Source organism: Gasterosteus aculeatus, chromosome X (assembly GCF_964276395.1).
Source record: "Gasterosteus aculeatus chromosome X, fGasAcu3.hap1.1, whole genome shotgun sequence".
Classification (NCBI taxonomy): Eukaryota; Metazoa; Chordata; class Actinopteri; order Perciformes; family Gasterosteidae; genus Gasterosteus; species Gasterosteus aculeatus.
The window spans coordinates 9,887,853-9,910,272 of record NC_135698.1 but is presented as its reverse complement, the minus strand read 5'-3'; the positions used below and the strand labels follow the sequence as shown (position 1 = coordinate 9,910,272).

General features: G+C 41.4%; 1 protein-coding gene across 16 annotated transcripts in view; it reads left to right on the top strand.

Annotated features, from left to right (window-relative positions):
• The window catches only part of shank3a (SH3 and multiple ankyrin repeat domains 3a), a 97,467-nt gene that overhangs the window by 23,906 nt on the left and 51,141 nt on the right, over positions 1–22,420 (top strand). For 10 of the 16 annotated variants that reach the window (XR_013451143.1, XR_013451144.1, XM_040162510.2 and 7 more), the window contains exons 4-9: positions 13,126–13,234; positions 13,437–13,588; positions 14,478–14,645; positions 16,835–16,951; positions 21,480–21,557; positions 22,034–22,100. Coding sequence is in view for 14 of the 16 variants with exons in the window: in XM_040162510.2 (XP_040018444.2) it covers positions 13,126–13,234; positions 13,437–13,588; positions 14,478–14,645; positions 16,835–16,951; positions 21,480–21,557; positions 22,034–22,100 (691 nt within the window). In the remaining 2 variants the exon portion in view is untranslated. Of the gene's footprint in view, positions 1–1,647; positions 1,991–5,621; positions 5,882–12,057; positions 12,162–13,125; positions 13,235–13,436; positions 13,589–14,477; positions 14,646–16,834; positions 16,952–21,479; positions 21,558–22,033; positions 22,101–22,420 lie in introns of those variants that run through there. The other 6 variants (XM_078082659.1, XM_078082666.1, XM_078082665.1 and 3 more) reach the window with 6 other exon arrangements.

The following is a 22,420-nucleotide window of genomic DNA, read 5'->3' as shown; positions in this document are numbered from 1 at the left end:
CTTGACTAGGTTTTACACTTAAATTTTCCCATTAACACTGTCTTCCCTGTCATGCCATCCTGCATCTATATTCCAGCCCGTACATTTCACTCAAACTGTGTGACGCCATCAGTGTGTCGAGAATTTATAATCCCATGTTCTTTAATGCTGCACATATCAAAGGGAATTATTTTAGATCTATGTCTATCTTTCATCCACTTTTCACAGTGTTTTAGATTGAAATCACCTACATCTTGCTGTCTAATCCATGATGAACGTAGAACTAATGAGTGTTCTGATAAAAAATATCTCTTGCAGTTAAAAGCAAATTGGTCTGTTGTATCTTAAATTGGCATCAGAAAGGATGAATACTATACGGGTGGAAGATCGGATGATTGGATGGATAGGAAACTAGACACGCTCTATAGGCATTTATGAATGAAAGCCTTGGGGAATATAGTGGGAGAGATGGCCAGGCAAGTGGTGGGTTGGGAGAAACTGAAGAGGCGTGTACAGTAGTGGACAGTAGATTTAGTAATGCACTGGTTGGTAATGTGGTCACAGCTCTACAGAGAACATTGCTAGATTGAGGGCATTTCAAATGTGCTCATATCATGAGGCAGTAGAGAAATTGTAACCTTATTATAATATAAATTGTTTTAAACTTTTGGGTAAATAATAGATTCACAAGCTAAACCAATATGCACATTATTGTGTGAGAGTGTACATGTGTAAGCATAATTCACAAAAGTCTCCCCCATGAAACCCATTCCACAGTGATGCTATTCTTCCTACGCTGAGGCTTTGTATTTGCTGTAAGCAGCTTATTGTATTTATCAATGGGAATTCCTGCATTATTTTCAAATTACAATAAAACCACACAGAGAATGGAGCTCTTTGTAGGTAGGTATTGTTGTGAGAGCTTAAACCCTCCATAACTGCAGTGATATTGCCAACAACAGCATTACCAATACCAACATTGATAAATACAGATGCACACCATGCACATGCAGATGCACATACATACATACAAACACACAGCTGCATGCATGGCACACAATGCATTGGAGCGTCAAAAACCCTCTTTCACAAGGCTTTGCTTATGGATGATCCCTTAACAGGATGAGAAATATAGTAGTGTCAAAAAGGGAGTGACATATCTCGGTAGATAGACCAACAAAATGCACTTGTTTGCACACACACACACTCACAGGCACAATCAATCATAATCAAACAAACATGCAAGAATATTTAAGTGTATAAATAAGTGTGTGTGCACATGACCTTTACATACTGTGTGGGAGATTTGTCAAAAAAAAAACATCATAATACCAACAATTGTACATTTCATTTGAGGAAAATTCGTGGTTCACAAACGAGATCATTAGTTAATAGCCAAGGAGTTTCCACTATCATTAAACACTTTGGACTACAAAAACAGGGATTGCGCCGCACGCCGGTGTTATTCCTTGTCAATGTCGTCTTGTTTTCTGTATTTACTTTCACACTTTGCTTATCCTTAGCTTTCCTCGCTTGCACACCCCACTTTTCCTCTCATTTACTGTTTCCCCTCTCTCCCCTCCCTCTAGTTTCCCTCCCTCTCCACTGACTCTCTCCCTCCCCCCGCCCTCCCTATTCTCTCCAGCAATCCTTCAGAATCAACCCCTTACCATCTCTCCGCCTGTGTATGCACACGAGTCGTTGTGTGCGTCTGTGCTGGGCGAGTGTTTGTGTGAGTTTGCGTGAGTGTGCGTGTGCTACTTTGACACTAGGAGTGGTAGTGGAGAAGGAGAGAGCAAGAGGAGAGGAGACAAGGAGGAAAGGGGACTGGATATGGCCATGTGGACGATGTTTTGGCATTGGGACTTTAGCTGACCTACAGAGAGTGCATGAGTGACGGGGAGCGCGTCTGTGTGTGTGAGAGATGGGATCCAATCTGGGGAAAAGACAAGCGGCCGAAAGAAGAGAAAGAAAAAATAAACAAATGAGGAAGGCCAGACTCAATAGTAAGGTACCCCAATTGCTCTCATCATCTCTTTAACTTGATGTATCATTGTTTCTGGTTTTAACGTATCTTTATCCTCCCCTGTCTTTATGTTTTCCGTACTTTCTACTTCCAATTATTCCAAAAGATCCCCCACCTCATCCCTGTCTACCTGTCTTTGCGCTCACTCTCCTTCTCTCGCTGGTTTTAGTTCCGTTGTTATGCTCTGTTGCATGTTGGCTGTGTGCATAGCTGCTGCAGTCTTGTCTGTTACCTTGACAGAATGCTAATGTTTCTTTCTGCACTGGTTCAGTTGAAAACCGCAGGCTTGGATCACTGTGTCTATTTGTGCATGGGTCCGTGTGTGTGATCCTGCTACTCCGTGTCAGAGGATTGGGGAATTTTTGCTTTTAGCTCATGCCAGTGTGAGTTCTTGTTGTTGTTTTTTCTTTTGGGTCTCTGAGTAAGTAAGACAAATATGTGTGTGTGTGTGTGTGTGTGTGTGTGTGTGTGTGTGTGTGTGTGTGTGTGTGTGTGTGTGTGTGTGTGTGTGTATGTGTGTGTATCTGTACACAGAAGATATCCATGCAGGTGCACCTGTGTATGAAAATGCATGTGCACCTGCCAGTGGTTTGGGCATAGACAGACCTTTCTCTCCACGGCGCTGTGTCAAAGCCGGAGGAGAGGTCTGGCTCTACACGCTGTCGTTATGGTACAAGGATAAAACATGCTACTGTTTTAAACCATTTAAAATCATTCCAAACATCTTGGGCAGTGTAATTCCCAGGGTGCAGCGATAGTGCCCGTGCAAAATAGATGGGATAGGATTGCAAAAGGGGAGTAGAATGCCTGGTGAGGTACATGTACTGTACCTACTGTCCACGTCCAGTGAGAAAGGACAGGCCGGTCCGTTATCACAATGCTCCACGAATGCTCTGCGATGTCCGCAGCTTAACACTGTGCGTCGGTGTTAAAAGGGAGTCGAAAACGCTAAGAGCTGAAAATGAGGACTAATTTGTCAGTGAGGGATCAGCTGGTGGCTTGACAACTCGGGCCCCCTAACCGACAAATCCACCACAAAAATGTCTCCGATACGTCCACTGGGTGAATCATTGATATAAAAGGTTTTTCAGTTTTACATACAATTGATGTCGTGTTGTAACTTTGTTACTTACAAATCCAGATTGTGTAAAACGACGCACTGCGCTTTGGTGTAGTTTTTGTAAATTTGTTTTGGCTGTGGCTCGTAGGGGGACAGTCTTACTGACATTACGCCTGTCCTGTTGTCTACTGGGCTACTGCTTGTCTAGCATGTGTGCAATTAACTTTACAGAAATTACAGCTCTGTCCTCTAATGTGTTGTACTTCGTCACAACGCACTTTGAGTTTCTCATGTTCCCAATTTAGAAGAAGGAATTGATTGCATTGATTTCAGTACACTCTAAACCCAGGCCATGTAGAACCTCCAGCCCAAAACACGGCCCTCAGACCCTCCACCAGACCTCGGATATGAAAATGCAGCCAACTAAACATCATCCACACAATGTATTATGGCATTTTGCATCCATATATTGAATTGAACTGGAACTGAACCTGCCGGTTGGTCTTGATGATGCTGCGCCTCGTCGCACAAGTTCATTTCACAATGGAGAAACAACACATTGTATGGTTCTTGCTACATCCCACTCGCAGAAGACTCTTATTCTAGGTCAGGCGGTATGAATAGTTGACTGTAGAGCGGGATGCCTGTGGCATAAAGTACAATGGAGTCTAATAAATGTCTGGCTGAATATACATACTACCCACATACCCCTGCGTCAGCCTGAAGCCTGCTGGCTGCCCGATTCCGCTCTCTCTCTCTCTCTGTGGCCTATGAGCTTGTTTGCAGCCAATCAATCACTTCATTTTGTTGAAAATGTAAAATCCTGAAGATAACCACCTTTATTGCAAGAATTCAGTAAAATGATGAAGTGTAACATTCTCTTTAAAGCTGCAAGTCAGCAAATTACCATTACATTGTGTTAAATATAATACTTAATTGCCATTGAACAAGGTTATTTTTGTTACATTTCCTATCAGGGTTTAAATATATATATTACATAACAATAATGATAATGCTTCCACATTATATTGTGTTTTTTGCTTCTTTGAATATAACACATTATATAACGGCAAAAATGGCAAGAAAAGGTTAGACTGTAGTGAAACCAAAATAAACACACACTAAGCAAGTAAGCAAATAACAAAATAAAATTGTCAATAAAACAACTGGATTTTTAAAAAAAGACAGTTTTCAGTTTCGACTTTTGATTTCAACTGAATGCTTCATTAGCAAGGTTCAATAAGGGAGGATCTTTTCACATTTCTTTTCAGCAGTAATTTGACGAACGTTTTATCAGGCTTAGCTCCGGTTTTTCTCTCGGCCTGTTTAGTTGTGTTTCAATCCTTTGGCTCTGTTCCCCTGCAGCCCGCCTGCCTGCGTCCTGGTGTCAGTTTGTGCCTGAAAGCACATGACGGGACCTGATTCAGCTCTTTCTTTCTCTGGTCTATTTGGTTCTGATGACAGCATGCATTCCCCCTGCTTAGTAACACTCCATACAAGCCATGCATACAAACAACAATTGAGTGCTACTGTAATATCTATCTCCGGTGGAACCCTTTATGGCTTGTAACGTAAACTGCACTCAAACGACAGCTGTTGACGCTGAAACAGAAACGAAAAATCTACACACAGAGTAAAAAATGTATGAATACAAAATACAAAAAGAAACTTCTCAAATCAATTCAGTATCATAAGCTCTCTCTCGCTGTCTGTGTGCTCGTAGCGTGTTTCATATAGATGCGTCGTTCTTTCTCATCCCGTTCCTCGCACTTATCATTGCCTGCGTTTCAAGCAGGTGCACCTGATGGTGTGCACTTGTCATCCAGCCTCTTCTCAATGCAATCCATTTTAAATGACATGATCTCAACACACAGCTTACTCCGCGTGAGCCCTACGGCTCAGTGTAGATTGCAGTCAAGTGCAGCCTGCTTAGTGCGTCGGGGAGTAGCGAGCTATCTCTAATCATGTTTGATACTTTCATCCCCTTTAAACACGAGGCAACCCTTTGCCTGGACTCTTTAAAAAGAGGATTGGCCACACAGCTGTTGCCCAGGTTATTCTGTTCTGTTCTGGCCGGGGGCACAAGGACGGGACGGGCAGGAACGAACAGGCTTGTGAATTATTAGTGATGAGATGAGTTGGAGCAGATCTGCGATTTTTCACGGACGGATTAAATGTTTTATGTGCAGATAAGCACAAGTATTTACTTAATATACAAAACTCTAACAAGGAAAATAGCAGTCTGCTGACACTGTGACAACATGAAAATGGAGCCCAGAGAGTATCATTGTGACAACCCCAATGAATGCACCGCTTTTCATAGAGTTGTGTGTGTGTCTGTCTTTGTGTTGTTATTAACACACATCTGCAATTTTAATTTGTAGTCTTCTTGTTTGCGTCAGTGTCTTTCTTTTTGTTGCACTAATGGGTTGGCAAGGAAGTGAGAGCTCATTGTTCTGATGTAAGGAACAATGCTGGACAAAGCCCCCTGTCGGCGTTGCCAGTAGGGCGGGTGGAATTGGTTGAGTGTACAGAATGTGTTTTGCGGGCTCCATATACAATAAGCTGGTGCTCCGCATGTTTGTGAGTGTGTCGACTGAGTTGGAAAGAGGCCGTGGCTTCGCAGCGCTTTGTTCCAGCCTCCAGCCGACCCCACGAAGGCTAGTCCGCGCCGCCCCGAACGGTAGCTCATTAAGAGGAGTACAAGGAGTTATGGAGAGCTAAAAACGTATCATTCCAGTGCGTCTGAGAGGGATCGCTCAGAAGGTACCATGCTGCTGCGCTCAGAGAGAGCTGCGAAGAGTTGGCCGGCACAGGTTAGACTCAACACTGCTCAAACGACTCATGAGATCAGGAGTAAATTGTCACAGTTTGCGGTTATGCCTTCGGTCGCTGTTCTTGTATTGATACCATGAAGGTGTTTAAAGTAGTTTGAAAGCAATTGTGTTTGTTTGATTGCCGGCTTTTCATTTTACTATTCAAAATTAGGATCATGGCATTTTCTTCACGTTCAAATGATGAACTGGTTTGATGTTTGGTTCATTTGACTGCAAGTGCCGATTTAGTTTTTTTCTATGACACGTCTTCAACCCTAACAGGGAATGACTACTCACATTTAGACATGTTAGAGTGATCTGCTCTGTTATGTATTAAATATACTGGTTTCCACATGCTGTGTCAGCAGATGGCATCGGTCCAGGTCACGGCTCTTTATCTCTTTTTCGTAAGGTCGTTTAACAGCTTTTGACTATTTATTAAAATATCAGGAACCCCTGCACCGAAACAAGAATTACAGAAACAAATGTCAGTTTAAGGGGGGACGTTTTTTAGAACAAGTTTGGATTTTTGTGATAACGACTGTGTCTCATGTGAACTGAGCAGGCTGTGGGATTTTGTTCCTTCCTAAATACTCAGTAGAGGTGTAAACTTGACTTTCATTTAGCACAAAAACATTTACAGTCAATGATGTATTCAATGGTGTTGCTATAGTAACAGCACCCCATCACTACTTTGAGGTTTTACTGCACTCATTCATTATGAATAAAATATTTACTACTTAATTCTAAATCTGAAATCTGAACCAAAAGAAAATCATTCTCAAAAAATCCATTTTTTTTGTTGTTTTTTTATGAGGTGTTTCCCTTAAGCTTCAAGTATTAAATAACTAATTTATTTAGCTGTGATACAGTTAAGGTTGAAGATACACTCACAGAAAATCCTATTCCTTGGAATAAAGTCTGCACTCTCATACAGCCCATTGGTGTTTTTGTAGCAGGGGCATTACACTCTAAGCCTGTTAGTTATGGGTATTGGAGATTACTTAAGCTCTCGCTCCCTCAGACAAACGCACTGTAGGCTGAGGCCCAAGCAGACGTAGGTAGAGGCAGACGTGCTTAGACACAAAAAGATTAAAAAAAGAAAGAAAATTCTGTTAAAACAGGCACGAAAATGTGTAAGAAGGATAATTAAATGTTCCTTTATTGCGCAGATTTAGTAAATCCAACAGTAAGACACATTGTATATGGAAAGCAGAATTCAGTTCCAAGAGGAATACTCAACCCTAAACCTTTTAATCGTATTTTCTTCAAAGCATCCATAAGAACCTAAAAAAGACCTCCTGCGTTTCTTCTTGCATTGTGTTTTTGCCCATCCAATAATATAGCTATAAGTACACTGCTTATTTATCTCAAGTGAGTGCCTACATGTGTTAGTAAAACAACACCTTACAGTAAGCAGATATAGTTGCTTTCATAAATGTTTGTAATGTTTGTAGTGCAGCAGGCTACACACATTTCAGAGCAGACTCTGCTGGGTTTTTATCATAACTCAGGTTTGGACACAGAGCTAATGACTGCGCTCCTACCATGCTCTCTATAGACCTCAAGGGTGGTTCCTTTTAATAACGACACAGCACGGTGCTCATGATACACTGAAATATTCATTCATTACGTTAACCGGATGGCCCTCTAAAGCAATCTGAAACAATTACATTTAACCTTTACTAAACTTTTTGTTTTCTTCCGTTGAAATCGCCTCAGAGAAATACTTACTTGGCTCTATTAATTAATGAAAATGCTGACCTTACATACAGTAGCTATCAACACATTGGTATCTTAAGTAATGTCATAAATCATGTTGCTTCAGAGATTGAAAACAGGTTAATATGCTGACAGATTATTTCCCTGCAGCATTTTTGCAACATAAACTCAATTAGACATTTGGCTGTTTTAGGATAAACTTCTACTTTAGTGATACACAATAACTCTACTGTGTATCAGTAGTTTGTTTTGTTCAATTAAATTAAATTGTTTTTTATTATTTTCATGTTAAGAGAAAAAAAACAGAAACCAGCAGTTTTGCAGAAAGATCCCTACTTACATCTATGATCACAGTAACGGAATATTCTAGTATATTCCATTACTGTGATCATCACACTGCTTTTATTTTTATTTTGTCTATCATTATTATAAATTTCTTTCCCTACCTACTTATTACTGCTGCTAATGTTTTTACCGCCATCCTGTGAATTTCCCCCATTGTGGGACAAATAAAAGAATATCTTATCTTATGCTCACAATGGTTTTCCTCTTCCATCTCTGCACTGTCCTCTGTTCCTTCTCCTCCTGTGAATCCATTTTCTTGTTTTTCTACCACACCATGTCATTTTGTGGCATATTTAATGGAAACATGCTTCCAGACCTTCATACAATAAATCCATTAATTAGTGAAAAATGTGTCAAACAAATAGCACAGCCATTTTCTTTTTTCTGTTTCTTTTCATTTGATGAGAAGAGGTATGAAAAGAAGAGGCTTTGTTTCAATATGGGACCTTGAATCAGGAGCTTCTTTACATATTCTGTACTGTCACCGTTACCTTTGTAGGTTTTTGACAAAGACTTGAAGCACATCTTAGAATGCGTAACCATGATGTGTCTTGCTTTTATCTTCCTTAGCCAGCGAGCTAAGTTAAAAAAAAAACCACGGCATGCTTCCCTTTACTTTCAGTTTAAACTGAAACTACCAGCCCTTATATTATTAAAACTATAAAATACTAGTGTAGTACTTCATAAACTTCACACTGCAATGTGCAGTGTACTCTGCTTGTATCATTCCACCTGCTAACGTATCTATCGTACCCTTCCAGACCTCAGTTTCAACACTTAGGACTCCCCCAGCACTAGTTACCTTAGCTACTGTTATATTGCCTGTTATAGAATATGCCTCATATTCCAGATGGAAATAAAATCCTGTATCAAGCATCACCTTGTCTTCATCTTACCATGCACTGGTCTGAGCGTTATTGTGTTTTGTGAATGTACAGAACATTCATTAGAAACCATCTGACTGATGTTCACTCTTGATTAAACACTTAAATATACTTTAATATACCACACAAAATCCCAAACAACTGAAATGAAATATTATGTATACAGACAGAAACTATCATAACTTGTAATTGACGGTGTGCGCGAATGTTGCCGGATACTGCGCGTATGTAACATGTTGAGTTGAGTCTCTCCATGTTTTGGTGTCTAATTTAAATGCAGTGCCCCTGCAGCAGGACTGGCTTTGTCCAAAGCATCTGGGAGAGGGAGGTCAAGGCCCGCCCGCTCTCGCCCCGGCCTTTATATAAGAGACTGTGAACAAAGCGCAGACCGACAGAGAATCAGGTACACTGTGCGCCAGACAGGTTTTTATGTTTGCTGAGGTGACTGAACTCCAGAACAAACCGTTGACTCTTTTAACGTGGGAATTAGTGTCCACGCCACGATCTGTATTTTGTATTATTGTATTAATGGACACTCCCTGAACTCCCTGAACACTCTCTGACGGTTTTTCATGATTGTATTTTTAAAACTATACATTTTCATAGTAACAGAATTAACCGAGTGCTTGGATGTTATTAAAAACAAACGAAATACATTATTTTTATTTTTGTTGCTCATCGGTGACACTGTGGAGTCAGTCGGCGTCACTACAGTTGCAGAAATGCAGAAATAGCAGAATCCAGAGTTATTTTCAAAGGGAAACGCCACTAATCTTACTCTATGACCCCTACAATGACAAAGATATTAAGATCCAGGCGATTTCATCTTTATTTTATAATCTGAAATCTCCAACAGTGTAGTTATTCCTCGTCATACATCCATGGCTTGAACACCTCCCTGCGGATTGCAGATACGAGTCTACACAGAGGCCGAGGCACTGAACCTTGATGAATATCTTTGAACGCACCCCGTGTGCTCGTCCTCGCGACACAGAATCTGTTACGCAGCTTGCGCTGACAGCATGACCCTGTTTCAACGTGGAGCCGAGCATCACGTCCACGTCCTCTATCCCAACTGTGCAGGCCACACTCGCATCACATGTCCCCAGAGCGTTCCCATGACCCACTGCCCTGGCTCCCTCCGCCTCAGCAACAGGGCTCTTTACAAACATGTGTGTATTTCATGGGCCAGCTCACATTGGGTCAGAGAGGATGATCTCTGCCCAAATAGGCATTGTGTTGGTGATCATTTTAATTACTACTCATCAATGGCACGGCGTAGTGTAGGCCAGCTGTGCGGGGCCGGGGGGGGGGGACTGTGTAGCCATGTGGCAATAAGTGTGAATATAGTGCAGTGGAAGTGTTTGACACACATACAGTACGTGCTGCATGGATAACACATGGATGCACATTAGCTACTGAACATTGTGAGTACATCCCCCTTCATGAAGCTGTGGCCAAACCAACTATGAAAGGAGGAAGGAAACTAAGGAAGTGCGTCCCAATTAAAGAGAAGATGGCACAGAGGGGGGAGTGTGTCCTGGGCCCTTATCCAGGTTTTACACCAAACGACTGCAGAATACAACAAGGCTTCCCCTCAATACCAGGACATTGGCAGTGGTGGTGAATGCATTAATTTGCAGACTTATTATTGGTTTTATTACTAATAAATTCACAGAAGAGTCTTTTTTCAGGGAATTGGCTAGAAATGTCCATCAGTTGCAGCACAAAAGCTTGAAAAGAATACACAGACAAAAAGCCTAAAGGTATGAAAGGCAGACAGGACAAAATAAACCCTGTAGTTGAGGAGTAATTTCCGGTCGAGCAGATGAGGACACCTTGTGCGGAGAATCAAACTGAATCTCCGGGATATTTTGTTGGATTAAAGTTAGTCAATTGCCGTAGACTCTCTGATTTTATTAATGCTTATGTTTCTTGCTCTGCTGCACTGAGATAAGATGCTATCTTTCATTTTGCCCTTTATCTCTCCCCTTCTGTTTGTTGTCACTCTCTTTACCTACTTCATCCAACAGAGGTTTTAACGGATTTATTTTCGGAACAGGCTCGTCATGACCTTGGCACGTTGCAGCAGTTTCGCAGTGTGAAGCTAACATTTTCTTTTCCCTTATTGGCATTCCTCAAAACCATAATACTGTCATTGTTAGTTCTCCAGACAAAACGTCTATTGTTTGGAATGAAATGTGGGATTCAAGGGGCACTTGAGGTGAGAAGACTGCGAGTTTGAAGCTGAGCTACACGCGTCAAGTGTGACGTTTACTGTGTGACAGTTTGCTGCTGTATTGGAAATCAACTATTTTTGCTCCTTTATTGGCCAAAATAAGTATGGCGGGATAAAGACCACATCTTTGTTACCTTCCTCTCCTCCATCTTTAGATTCCCATGGTGACATATGGTGCACGTGTCAGTGCACCAGTGTGATTAATGCACTTTACAAGTGAACTATCTTGTTGTCTCTGGAGGTAACTACAACAGATCGCTCTACATGAAAACTTGCAATGAAATTACACACGAGGGAAAGTGCTAGGGACTGTTTGTTGTGGATTACAAGCCGGATCAGCTGGCTAGTAAGCAAAAGAAAGCCACATCCAGAGATCATTAATTACAGGGTGACAGCCGATGCGGGACAGTATTCACTTTCATATATGATTGAATCTGGCATGTCAATGAATAAAGGACAGACTGGGGCACCGCACATATTTTTTTCCACTTTATTTTATATGATCTATTTTTTATAAGTTGGAGCAAATTTAGTTAATTTCATATTTGACTGTTATTAAAGATTGTATTGACATGTTGTTGCTTATTGAGACCTTTGCCAAAACCGATAAATCATTACAAACGCTTATCAAAATGTCTCAACATGCAATAAATCACACATCAGACCCAGCTGATCGCTGGCAAATCATCACGATTCCCTTCAAGGCAGTATCCGAGGCATTGTGCAGGACGCACACACACACACACACACACAACCTCAATGCTCTTCCCACTCGTGTGTGCATTGGCTGTCAGAGCTGTCTTTGTATCCTATCACCATAACAACTGCCTCACAGAGCATCGGAAAAAGAAAAAAAACGGAAACAGCCAAAGTGAATTTGTCTCACACAGTTTGACTTGGAGATGGTGAGAGTAGCAGTCGACCGATCCACGCAGCGCGTGCATGTGGTTTGCATGAGAAAGAGGGTAGCTTTTAGAGGCTGCAGACGACGTGGCGTGCAGGGAAGTACTGAGTGCGATGCTTGAATCCGGAAGGTGCAGGGTGTGACTTTTATAGAACAAGGGATATGCAGTATGTGATGCCACATATGGTGAGTGCCTATGGCTTCTGAGTGCTTTTCGCCTTCTTGCAATGTGAGTGTACCTGTTTGCACGTGTTAAAGTTTGTTACCTTGAATGCAGTGTGCCAAGTAACTCAGCTGTGTAAAATGTTATATATGTGTGTTTGTGTCGGAACGGTTTTGCACATGTGGATGTTACATAATGACTGAGAATAAGAACCAGAGAATTAAACAGTAATGAAAGTCTTCTGTTCAAGATAATTTTGTATAATCCAGATCTTGTCTCAATTACATCCTCAAGATTCATATTAGATTCATATCTATGTCCTCTTGGATAGTTTATATGTTAGGATTGTACCACAGGCTAATTTATAAAAATTACTATTTTACTCCAAGCCGTTTTTAAGTATTGCACATGATTGCAGTCATTAGACACTTTGACACTGTGCGCTATGAAAAATTGTGTCTCAGATATAAATTGTTGTTGTTTTGATTCGTCAGGGTATAGAAACATATTCTAAAATGCTGATACCTCTTTCATAGCTTAATTTCCGCATCTATGCTCTCCAGGGTTACACCCATCAGCAGAGGTGATGAATATGTTTAATCAGAGGAGGAGGAATGTAGGTTTGTGCACATGTCTTGTCAGTGTTAGTGTTAGACTCAGTGATAAGCGTTACTCTGAGGCATTGTACAATATGAATACATTTTCTTGGCTCTGATATCCAAAAGAAAAGGTCTTCATTTCAGCCATTCACAGCCGTTTTCTGGTCTTTTTCGACATCCTATCGCTGTTTTTATATCTACTGCACATGGCCCATTTGCTTGGCATGACAGAATAAAACCTTCAAACACAGAAAGAGAGAGCGGTGACTTTAGCTTTCATCTCTATTAAACATTCCCATCCACATGAGTCTGACATCAACCAATCACAGCTGTCTTTATCTTCACTTCCCCCTTACCTCTCTCCCACTACCTTGTCTCCCTCCATTAGGCAAACTTGAAGAAGTTTATGGAGTACATGCAGCAAAGGAACATTGAAAAGGTCTCAAGGTTCCTGGAAAAGGGCCTGGACCCCAACTTCCATGATCCAGATACAGGAGGTGAGGAACTATCTTAGTTAGCAGTGATCAAAATGCATATATATTGAAGATGCAAACCCACAGTTTTGACAACTCCAACAAGCTTTGTCCTCAAATATTGACAGCTTCAATTGTTTGATGTTAATATACTAAGAAAAATGCACAATATTACCTGAAATAACATATTGGTTATTGTTTGCTGTCTCGTCTTCTGATTTTACAGAATGTCCTCTCACGCTCGCAGCACAGCTGGAGGGATGTGCAGATCTCATCAAGGTGCTGAAGAGTGGAGGGGCGCATCTGGACTTCAGAACAAAAGATGGCATAACAGCCCTGCACAAGGCCGTGCGCAGCAAGAACCATACAGCACTTATAGTGAGTGCAGTACACACACAAAGGTCGCAGACAGCTGACTAATCTCTTTTATTTCTGCACTACACCAATTGCTTTCTTGCAAAAATGTTCCCTTTGAGAAGAGAACTTCCAGGTAGGCAATCTCAGGCAAAGAATTCTCGACCAATTGAGTACAGAGGGGGGGCCCGAGCGATTACTAAAAATGTGAGGATTCACATGATCTCTTCAAATTGCCCGGGTATTCATTAAATGGCCTCGCATGTGTCTGCTTTGAGGATGCTTGTAACCTCAATGAAAGGATTTACATGAGTCATGGCATTTATTTTCCCGTTGAGCTGGAACCGTTGAGAATGAAATTGGTTATTTCTCATTGTCGCAATACAAATATTTAATGTCACAGTGCCATGTAGGATACATCATCTATTTCCACTGTGGGTGGCGTGGTGGTGTAGTGGTTAGTACTGTTGCCTCACAGCGAGAAGCTCCAGGGTTCAACACACCACCCAGCGGCCTCTCTGAGTGGTGCTCGCATGTTCTCCCCGTGTCTGTCTCCAGGAGCTCCAGTGTCCTCCCACAGTCCAACGACATGCCCCTGGTCACTTAATTGGTGACTCTTAATGGCAGGTTTAGCTGTGTGAGAGTCAATGGCTGTCTGTCTCTCTGTCGGCCCTGACATCGACTGCCCTCTTAGCAGTGTAGATGGATGACATACTGTACAATGTTTTCCTACGGTCCCACGGAGAAAAGTACTTTGCTGAGATTTTTTCTTGCGATAGCATTTACGTGGTTTTAATAACGTAAATGTATAAACAACATAGACTTTGTTACTGGTCTGCTCTCAAACCTCACATTGTGACTGTATGGAGTGCTTAAAGCATTATTGCCCCTAACCCCCCTCTTATCCCACTAGACGCTGTTGGACTTGGGTGCATCGCCTGACTATAAAGACAGTAGGGGGTTGACTCCTCTGTACCACAGCTCGATGGTAGGAGGAGACCCCTACTGCTGTGAGCTGCTGCTGCATGATCATGCACAAGTTGGCTGTGTGGATGAGAATGGCTGGCAGGAGATACATCAGGTAACACACACACACGCACACACACACACACACACACACACACACACACACACACACACAGACAAAGCTGTGATGTGTTGTTTGCAGAATACAAATGTAGGTGCAGGGTAAAAGGTCTTGTCTGGATTTCAGAGTTCTTTTGAGTTGATTTTTGTGTCTTCCCTTTTTAATCAATTGAGTTTACATTTGCATAATTGCAAAATTTAAAAACCTTATTGTTTTTCTATGAATTTGTTGAGTGCCAAAACAGATTTCCAATCTACAAAACCGTTATTGATTCCTGGTACTGCTCACTGGGCAACCATCAACACTTATACATGTATTATTATTACCTATTACCTATTGAATGCTATGCAAATACTGAAGACTACTAAAATGTCATGAGCTATTTAGCTATATAATTTTTAAACATTTTTAAGTCTTCTGTGGTAAAACATTAAAAATCACAAGACTGTGTTTTTAAATATAGATACAAAAATGATGACTTTAAAATGACTAAGTTCAGGTGAGCAAACCCATGTGCACCAATATTATTACAAAAAGAGGCTAAATATCAGTCAACATTTTTCGTTTTTCTGCACCAACCATCGCTTACTATCGCTACATACTATTCCGCAACCCCACTTCATCTGTGATTCTTTCTTCCAGAGTTACTTGCCTCTGGTGTAGTTCAAGCTCAAGGACTTCATTTCATAGTTAGAGTGAAGTATGAGTTGCATTTGTACTAGAATAAGCTGAACTGAACCTCATAACTCAGGATAGAACTGCAGTAACTGTTGTGTTGTGGATTGTTGGAGATTTGTGCCACATGAAATAACCTTAAGGGATTTCCTTAACCAATTTTCTCATACTTTTCCTGAGGTACAAAGAACATTCCCAGGGAGCCCCTATGTGTCTTGTTTAATTTTTATTATCCTTCATCAATGGTCTGCACTTCTTCCCGGGGACTCATGTAGCTTCAAACGTTTGTTCTTTGTGTTGATCACAATGTGCCGCTTCTGTAACGACGGATCGTGTACTATCAATACTGTATCCACAGAGTGGGACTCTAATTCCACTGCTGACGCTGCTAAATTTGCTGTGTATTTATCTTCCGATATCCGACGGCAGGATCTGAAACGCTGCTGCAGAAAGGAAATATTCTTGTCTCAAATCAAAGCTTACCCACACAGAGTAGCCTTATTTGACGATTGTAAGGGGCCTTACAGGGTGCTTTTGCTTTAGTTACCCTAATGTGCACATACTCATCAGTCTGACACTTTTCCCAAAGTTTGTCCACTGAAGATTGACTTGGACGAGATATTTTCAGAAAAGAAAATACAAAAATGTTGTTGCGTAATGACTCTAAGCTTCTAAACCCTTTTTGCTTTCCTTAGAGCAAGTGTGTTCAAGTGTACCTTGGTGGAGACACAGACAATTTGTTTGTTAAAATATTTTTAATGGAAGGATATGCAGATATCTCACGATGTGATCAGATGTGTTTTGTGTTTATAAAGGCAAGATACGGTAAAATAAATCTAAGAACCCCTCAGCTCTACACATTTTCTCCCTATTTGATTTATTTCACCTCCTTGCTCTCGTCCCCCGCTTTTCCTGATGTCCTTTCACGCATTAGTATTCTAGGGGTGTATATTGTGCACAATAGGATACACTACTGAAACTCTGATAACCAGCAACAATCCCAGCATCATTTGTGTGCTGTCTCACTGCTGTCACACGCTCTTAGCAAGACAGCACCCAGGAGGGAGGGAACCATCGCTCGGAAGAGCTGGTGCGCTTCTTTCAATGACACGGGACAAAACCCCGGAGTAGAAGGGAAAGATGGGAGAGGAGATAGATAAAGAGTAGATGAAAAGTGTATCGCTCCGAGTTATCTGAAGCAAAGAAGCTCTACTCTTATATAATATCATTTTAACTCAGATATTTGGCCTCAGGTGATGCAACGTTTTTTTTCTTGCTTTTAGAGAGAGGTAAGGAGAAGTATCTCAAGGGAAAACAAAATAATATATTCAATAGTAAAATATTTTTGTTTTAGTTGTTACAATTTCTGTGTACCTCATTTGTAAAAGATAACCTCTTGAAACCCAATGAGCTCTACACAACCATGTTGGTTGTTACCTTATACCTTTTTTAAAGTAAATTAGGGTTTGTTTTCTTAATAAAGTAAATATGTGATTATGTCCTTTCAGGCGTGCCGCTACGGCCACGTGCAACACCTGGAACACCTGCTGTTCTACGGAGCTGACATGAGCGCCCAGAATGCATCTGGAAACACTGCACTGCATGTGTGTGCTCTCTACAACCAGGTACCAGTTGTTGAAATGAATATGCTCGGGCGCTTGAGAAGTGGAGTTTTCTGTGGAATTACATTTAAATGGGTTAGATGTGCAATACACGATTCACGTCCAAAGCCAAAGTGGCCAAGTGAGCGAGAATGTCACACTGTTTGACGCGTGTACGTTAGTGGCCGTGGCTAAAATCCCATGTGAAAATCTTTTGAATTTCTTAAATACAGTAAATAACCATGACAACAATCTTCCTCTCTATGACGCGTATGCGCCTCCCCAGCAGGTCACATGTCTCCTGTCCTGGGCTTTCCTTCACAGCTCTCTCCATGTCAACCTGCCCTCCGTGATTTCAGTCTGGGAGGCATCGTTGCCATTAGTGCTGATGGTGTCTAACATCTGTGCCAGCTGTTGACGGAATGGTTGTATTGTCGTCGATGTCTCAGATCGGTGGAGTAGTCGTAGTGTAGTTGAGGCTAAACTTAATCGTAATCGTAATCATTCTGTGTTTGCATCAATAGAACTTGTTCGACAACTGGCTCAAAAATGTTGGGCCGCTGTTAACATTTGTGAATTAGAGGTAAAAAACAGCTGTATGTTGTTGTAGTTTGTCATTTTTTGATGGTCCGTTTGATTGAAATGTGCAGTTATACAGTTATTGTTAAGCTCAAAATGATCAATGAATAACATTGATTCTTTGTGTCACAATGACTACATCAAGCTTTTATTTATTAGTACAAGCTAAGAACCGTGGGTCTATATTTTAAGGAATTGCTTAAACTGTTTTATATTTTTAGGTTTTAAGTTTTAATCCAACGTCCTCATGGAAATACACCTTAAATCCATAGAGGAATAAATAGATAAAAAGGAAACTATTGTGCTCATTAATCACCAATTGGTGCTCTGGAGAGTATTCACGCCAGCAGAAACATGTTATTCGGCACTGACGCATAATAAACCTCAGTAATAAATAACACCAACAATAAAGTGAATGACTCAACAGACAGAACGTCTGTATCTGTATATATATATATAGAAGGTTTTCCTTCATTGGTAAAAGACAGTAGTGCTCAGTTCATGAACATTAAATGAGCACTTTGCTAGGACTTCATTAACAAATGAAATATGTTTTAGTTGTGTGTGTGTGTGTGAGTATTTACATGTTGTAATTTGAACTGTGTGTTCCAGTCATGAGGAACGGCCTGCTTCAACTGGACTGGAACACCACAGTCTCACGAGAGCCAGAGAGGTTTTCAGCTATAGGTTTTGAAAGCACAGCATCAAAACTTAACACAATCTGTTTGTAACACATTCATTTGACTGAAGTCATTATATGTTCACACTCCTCAGTCAAGGGGGGGACAGGAGTGGTTGTGTGTGAGTGTGTGTGTATGTGCATGTGAGTGGATATAATGAAAGAGAAGATGGATGAAACTGGGAACTGGTGATGCCCCCTGATGCAAAGTTCTAACTGGGAAACTCCCCGGAGTTTGGTCCAATGGTTCTGCTATCGGTACTTTAGAAGTTTCTAGTGAGTTTTCTGTGTAAAAAAACTATGGGACGAGGGGCAGAGTCGTGCGGAGAAGCACGCCGGCGGATGGCCTGCAGTAATGTTCTAAAATTCAAAAAAGTATAAGCAACAAAAGGGAGTTTTTTTCTTGCAGTTCAAGCTGTTGATTATTTTTTAATTTTTCTCACAAAATAATCAAAAAGAACCAGTGAGAGTTTTGACAGGGAACCAAACCGATAAGCTGCGTTGATATTAGCATTAGCATTGATAAGATCCTAACGATACCTCTCCCTCTCCGGAGCCTGGTAATGCAGTGGCGAAGATCAATATGGAGCGAGAAATGAGAGGTTCAGATAAAGGTGAGGGAAAGTGGATGAATGGCAAGATAACATAATCAGCAGCAACAGCGTAAACCTGATCAATGCTCCCATTGAGGGGGTCCGGCTGGCCATTACCATTCACTCACTGGGCTTTCAGCCCGGCACTCGTGATGCAGCAGTGAATGAAGCCGCGCTAGGGGTCTTTACCCGGCAGACTGATCCATGCAAGCTGGGTCGGGTAAACTATTGAGAAAGGACACAGTAGGTAGTATAATGGCAACTGGTGACCACCGGGACGAGTGGAATTAGAGAGAGGGTGTGCGAGACACACACAGACCAGTTCAAACCAGAGGTCAATGCAATCTCTGAGCCACTTCTTAATAAGCTGCGCAGAGGAAAAGAAACACTATTCCGTGCTACAGCACTTTTGTTATGCTGTTGTTGCACACGATAATGAGGAATATTTCAGACCTAAATTGTGCATCTTATGTGCTTTTGATGTCACAATCCAATTTAAAAACAAACTCTACTCCCAGTGGATGCCAAATCCGCTTCAAATCTAATGAGAGAAGAATCCTCAACTGTATACACATGGCTGTGAGAGGTACCATCTGTCTCACTCGTTACACATGACTGACCCACGTCATTACTGTAAAGTACTCGACTTAGCTCACTGTGTATTCCTCTCCCAAAAATGTAATCACATCTAGCAAACCACGGTGAGGACCGCTGGAAAGGTTTTATTAATGAATTCCTATAGGAAGCTTTAGAGAAAAGAGCAAGACAGATGGCCCCGCGCTGTAATTGGCCTTTGCACGTATGGGTGTGTGTGTGTGTGTGTGTGTGTGTGCGTGTGTGCGTGTGTGTGTCTTGTCTTTGTGTGTGGCCTATGCATTTTTCCAAGGCATGTGTGTAAAAAAGGGTTAAATGTCTATAAATAACAAAAACTCAGGAATTCAACTACTGAGCGGCATTCATGTGATTATTTGAGAAGGTGACATGTTGTTTACATCAATGTTAGTAGCAGTAGAGTATGTGGTTACGTGCACGTTGTGTGCCGGGGGGGCCTTGCGTGTAACCTTTACACCGGGGATTGGTGCGGAAACATTGTTAATATCGTCAACGAGGTTGATTTTGGTTTGTTGTGTTGGTTAGTAGAAACACAAATACAACATTGAACCTATTTCCATGAAACGGTGTTGAATGGCTACATTTTGCCGTTGGCAGAGTTCTTCTCCCTGACATGCTACTGACCGACGGTTGCTGGCCGTCATAATAACACAACACACTTTCCAGCTTTAATTTTTTTTCAGGTAATCAAATAATGAAAGGCACAACAAGCGGTGGACCGTTTTGACACGGAGGTCAAAGAAATGCCGCTCTCAACACAGGCGGAGAGGAATGAATCTGAGCCGCACAACCAAACTAAAATCTCCCTATTTGGCAAACGGCTTTAGAGACGAAAGACAGATATCCAGCGTCCAATGGCATGTGTCCAATGTGTGATGTATCTGTATATATCTGCTATACATGAAACAGGCAGTTGAGTCTGAACTGCTCGTTCTGCGGCAGGTTCTCTAATCCCATTGAAATGCATGCAATCATTTTTTGTTTTGTCTGTCTTTGTAAATCTTTCATATAAGAATGAAAGATGAATGAATTGAACGAATGTCCATACATATTTGTTGAATGCTATTCATTATATTTCTTCTTAAAACCATCGATGTACATCTACACATGTCATTGTGGGTTAATTGACTCGGGGGGGGGGCGACATTGACAGTACTCATTCTGTTATTTCTCAGCACCATCTAGTTATATGGGATTTACAACTAATCCTTCTTCCTATAAAGATGAAGATATAAGAGTAATCATGCATTAATTGTTAAACCTGTTAAACCCCCCATATTCACCACCTATACGTACATGAACTTTGCAGGCGTTTACACGCTGCTCAATTCAGGCACACCAGAAGAGGACGCCACAGTGAATCAGCGTTAACCTCAAACGGTAGTATACATGACCTGGTATATTAAGACAGATCATCAGATACAGCCAGCTTGATGAGATAAATCACACGGAACCAAACGTTGAATTAATGTTGTGAGTTGACAGGAGTCTTTGCGCTGATTGTAGAGCCAGGCTAATCCTGCTAATCCTTCATCAGTGTTAAATTACGCATCGGCCCTCTTCAAGTCAGCACATGGACACATTAGCGTGTCTGCCCATTTACAAATAGGGATTTTGTTATGCCTGAAGAGCCAGGGCTCGTTTACACACACAGCAATATATTGTAATAAGTCTGACACATAAGAGAGTCAAATGTGTGCTTGTGACCTATTGATTGTTGTGCATGTTGGAATGTGTTTCTTCTATCCGCATGTATCTTTTAGTCATAATTTAGCCATTGCTTTCCCACCTTTTGTCATTAGCGACACACATTATCGTTGGAGCCAATTCATTAGTGAGATCATTCTGTCATTATTGTATTTATTTTGGTTCACACATGTTTTTTAACAAAGTATGAGAGAAAAGCAAGTGGTTGTCAGTCCGCTGGTTCCACATACACAGACATATTCGTGCATGTTTGACTGTCCGGTTTAAAGTAATTTTGAATTATAATTTTGCATCCAAAATGTCCCGCTCAATTTGTCCAAACGACATACAATGACTTTATAAAGTCGTAGTCAAACATGTGCTTCTCTTTGGGCTCATCCAGGACAGCTGTGCACGAGTCATCCTGTTCCGGGGGGCCAATAAGGAGATAAAGAACTACAACAGCCAGACCGCCTTTCAGGTATGTGCGGTGTCCAAGAACCGCAACGCGCTCCTCTGCTTGCAACGTCGTATAGCTTACCTCCTGCTGCTACATTGAATCGTTGATTGCTGTTAAAAACTTAGGCAGCGTAACAGCACCCACCCACTGCTGGCTCCCCATCACAGTATGTGTGTGTGGTTGATGAAGTCCATGTGAAAATAACAGTGAAACTTTCTGTGCAGATCAAAGTTAATTATTTTGTCTAGAAGGCAGGCTGTTCCACGCGCGGTGCCCAAAACGTTGTCACACATACAGATTTTAACCATCTACCACAGCGGCAGACTAAACGTGCTGAGCGTTTATTAGCAGAGGGAACAAAAGAAAAAAGATTCTTTATTTATTTTTGTGATATGTTGAGATGTTTATTGTTTCGTTGAATTAAACTACTTTCCACTTTGCAACACGGGCCGTTTCAAGTTTCCTTTCTCCTTGCTCCTCTTCATCCCAACCTCCAGGTGGCCATTATAGCCGGAAACTTTGATCTGGCTGAAATCATAAAGGTCCACAAAACATCGGATGTCGGTAAGTCGACGGAAGTATATCACCAAACGACCTCAGTTTTTTAATGGTTTGAACATCAACGTGGTCAGACTGAAGAATGGAGTGTAGAAAGGGGAGAAGCCAGACAAGAGTAATTTATGGTTATATGCAAAGGTGAAAAGGGAATTGGAATAGAAATAAAGGGGATTTGAAGAAGGTTTCAGGGAATTATCGGATCCCTGTTGAGTTGAGTGTTTCTTTCTGTGACGTTCATACAGGAAAACTCTGCCATCTAGTGTGGACAGGCTACAACACCCCTATTTTAGGGTTATTCCAATATTGTATTCCCTGTAACATATGTG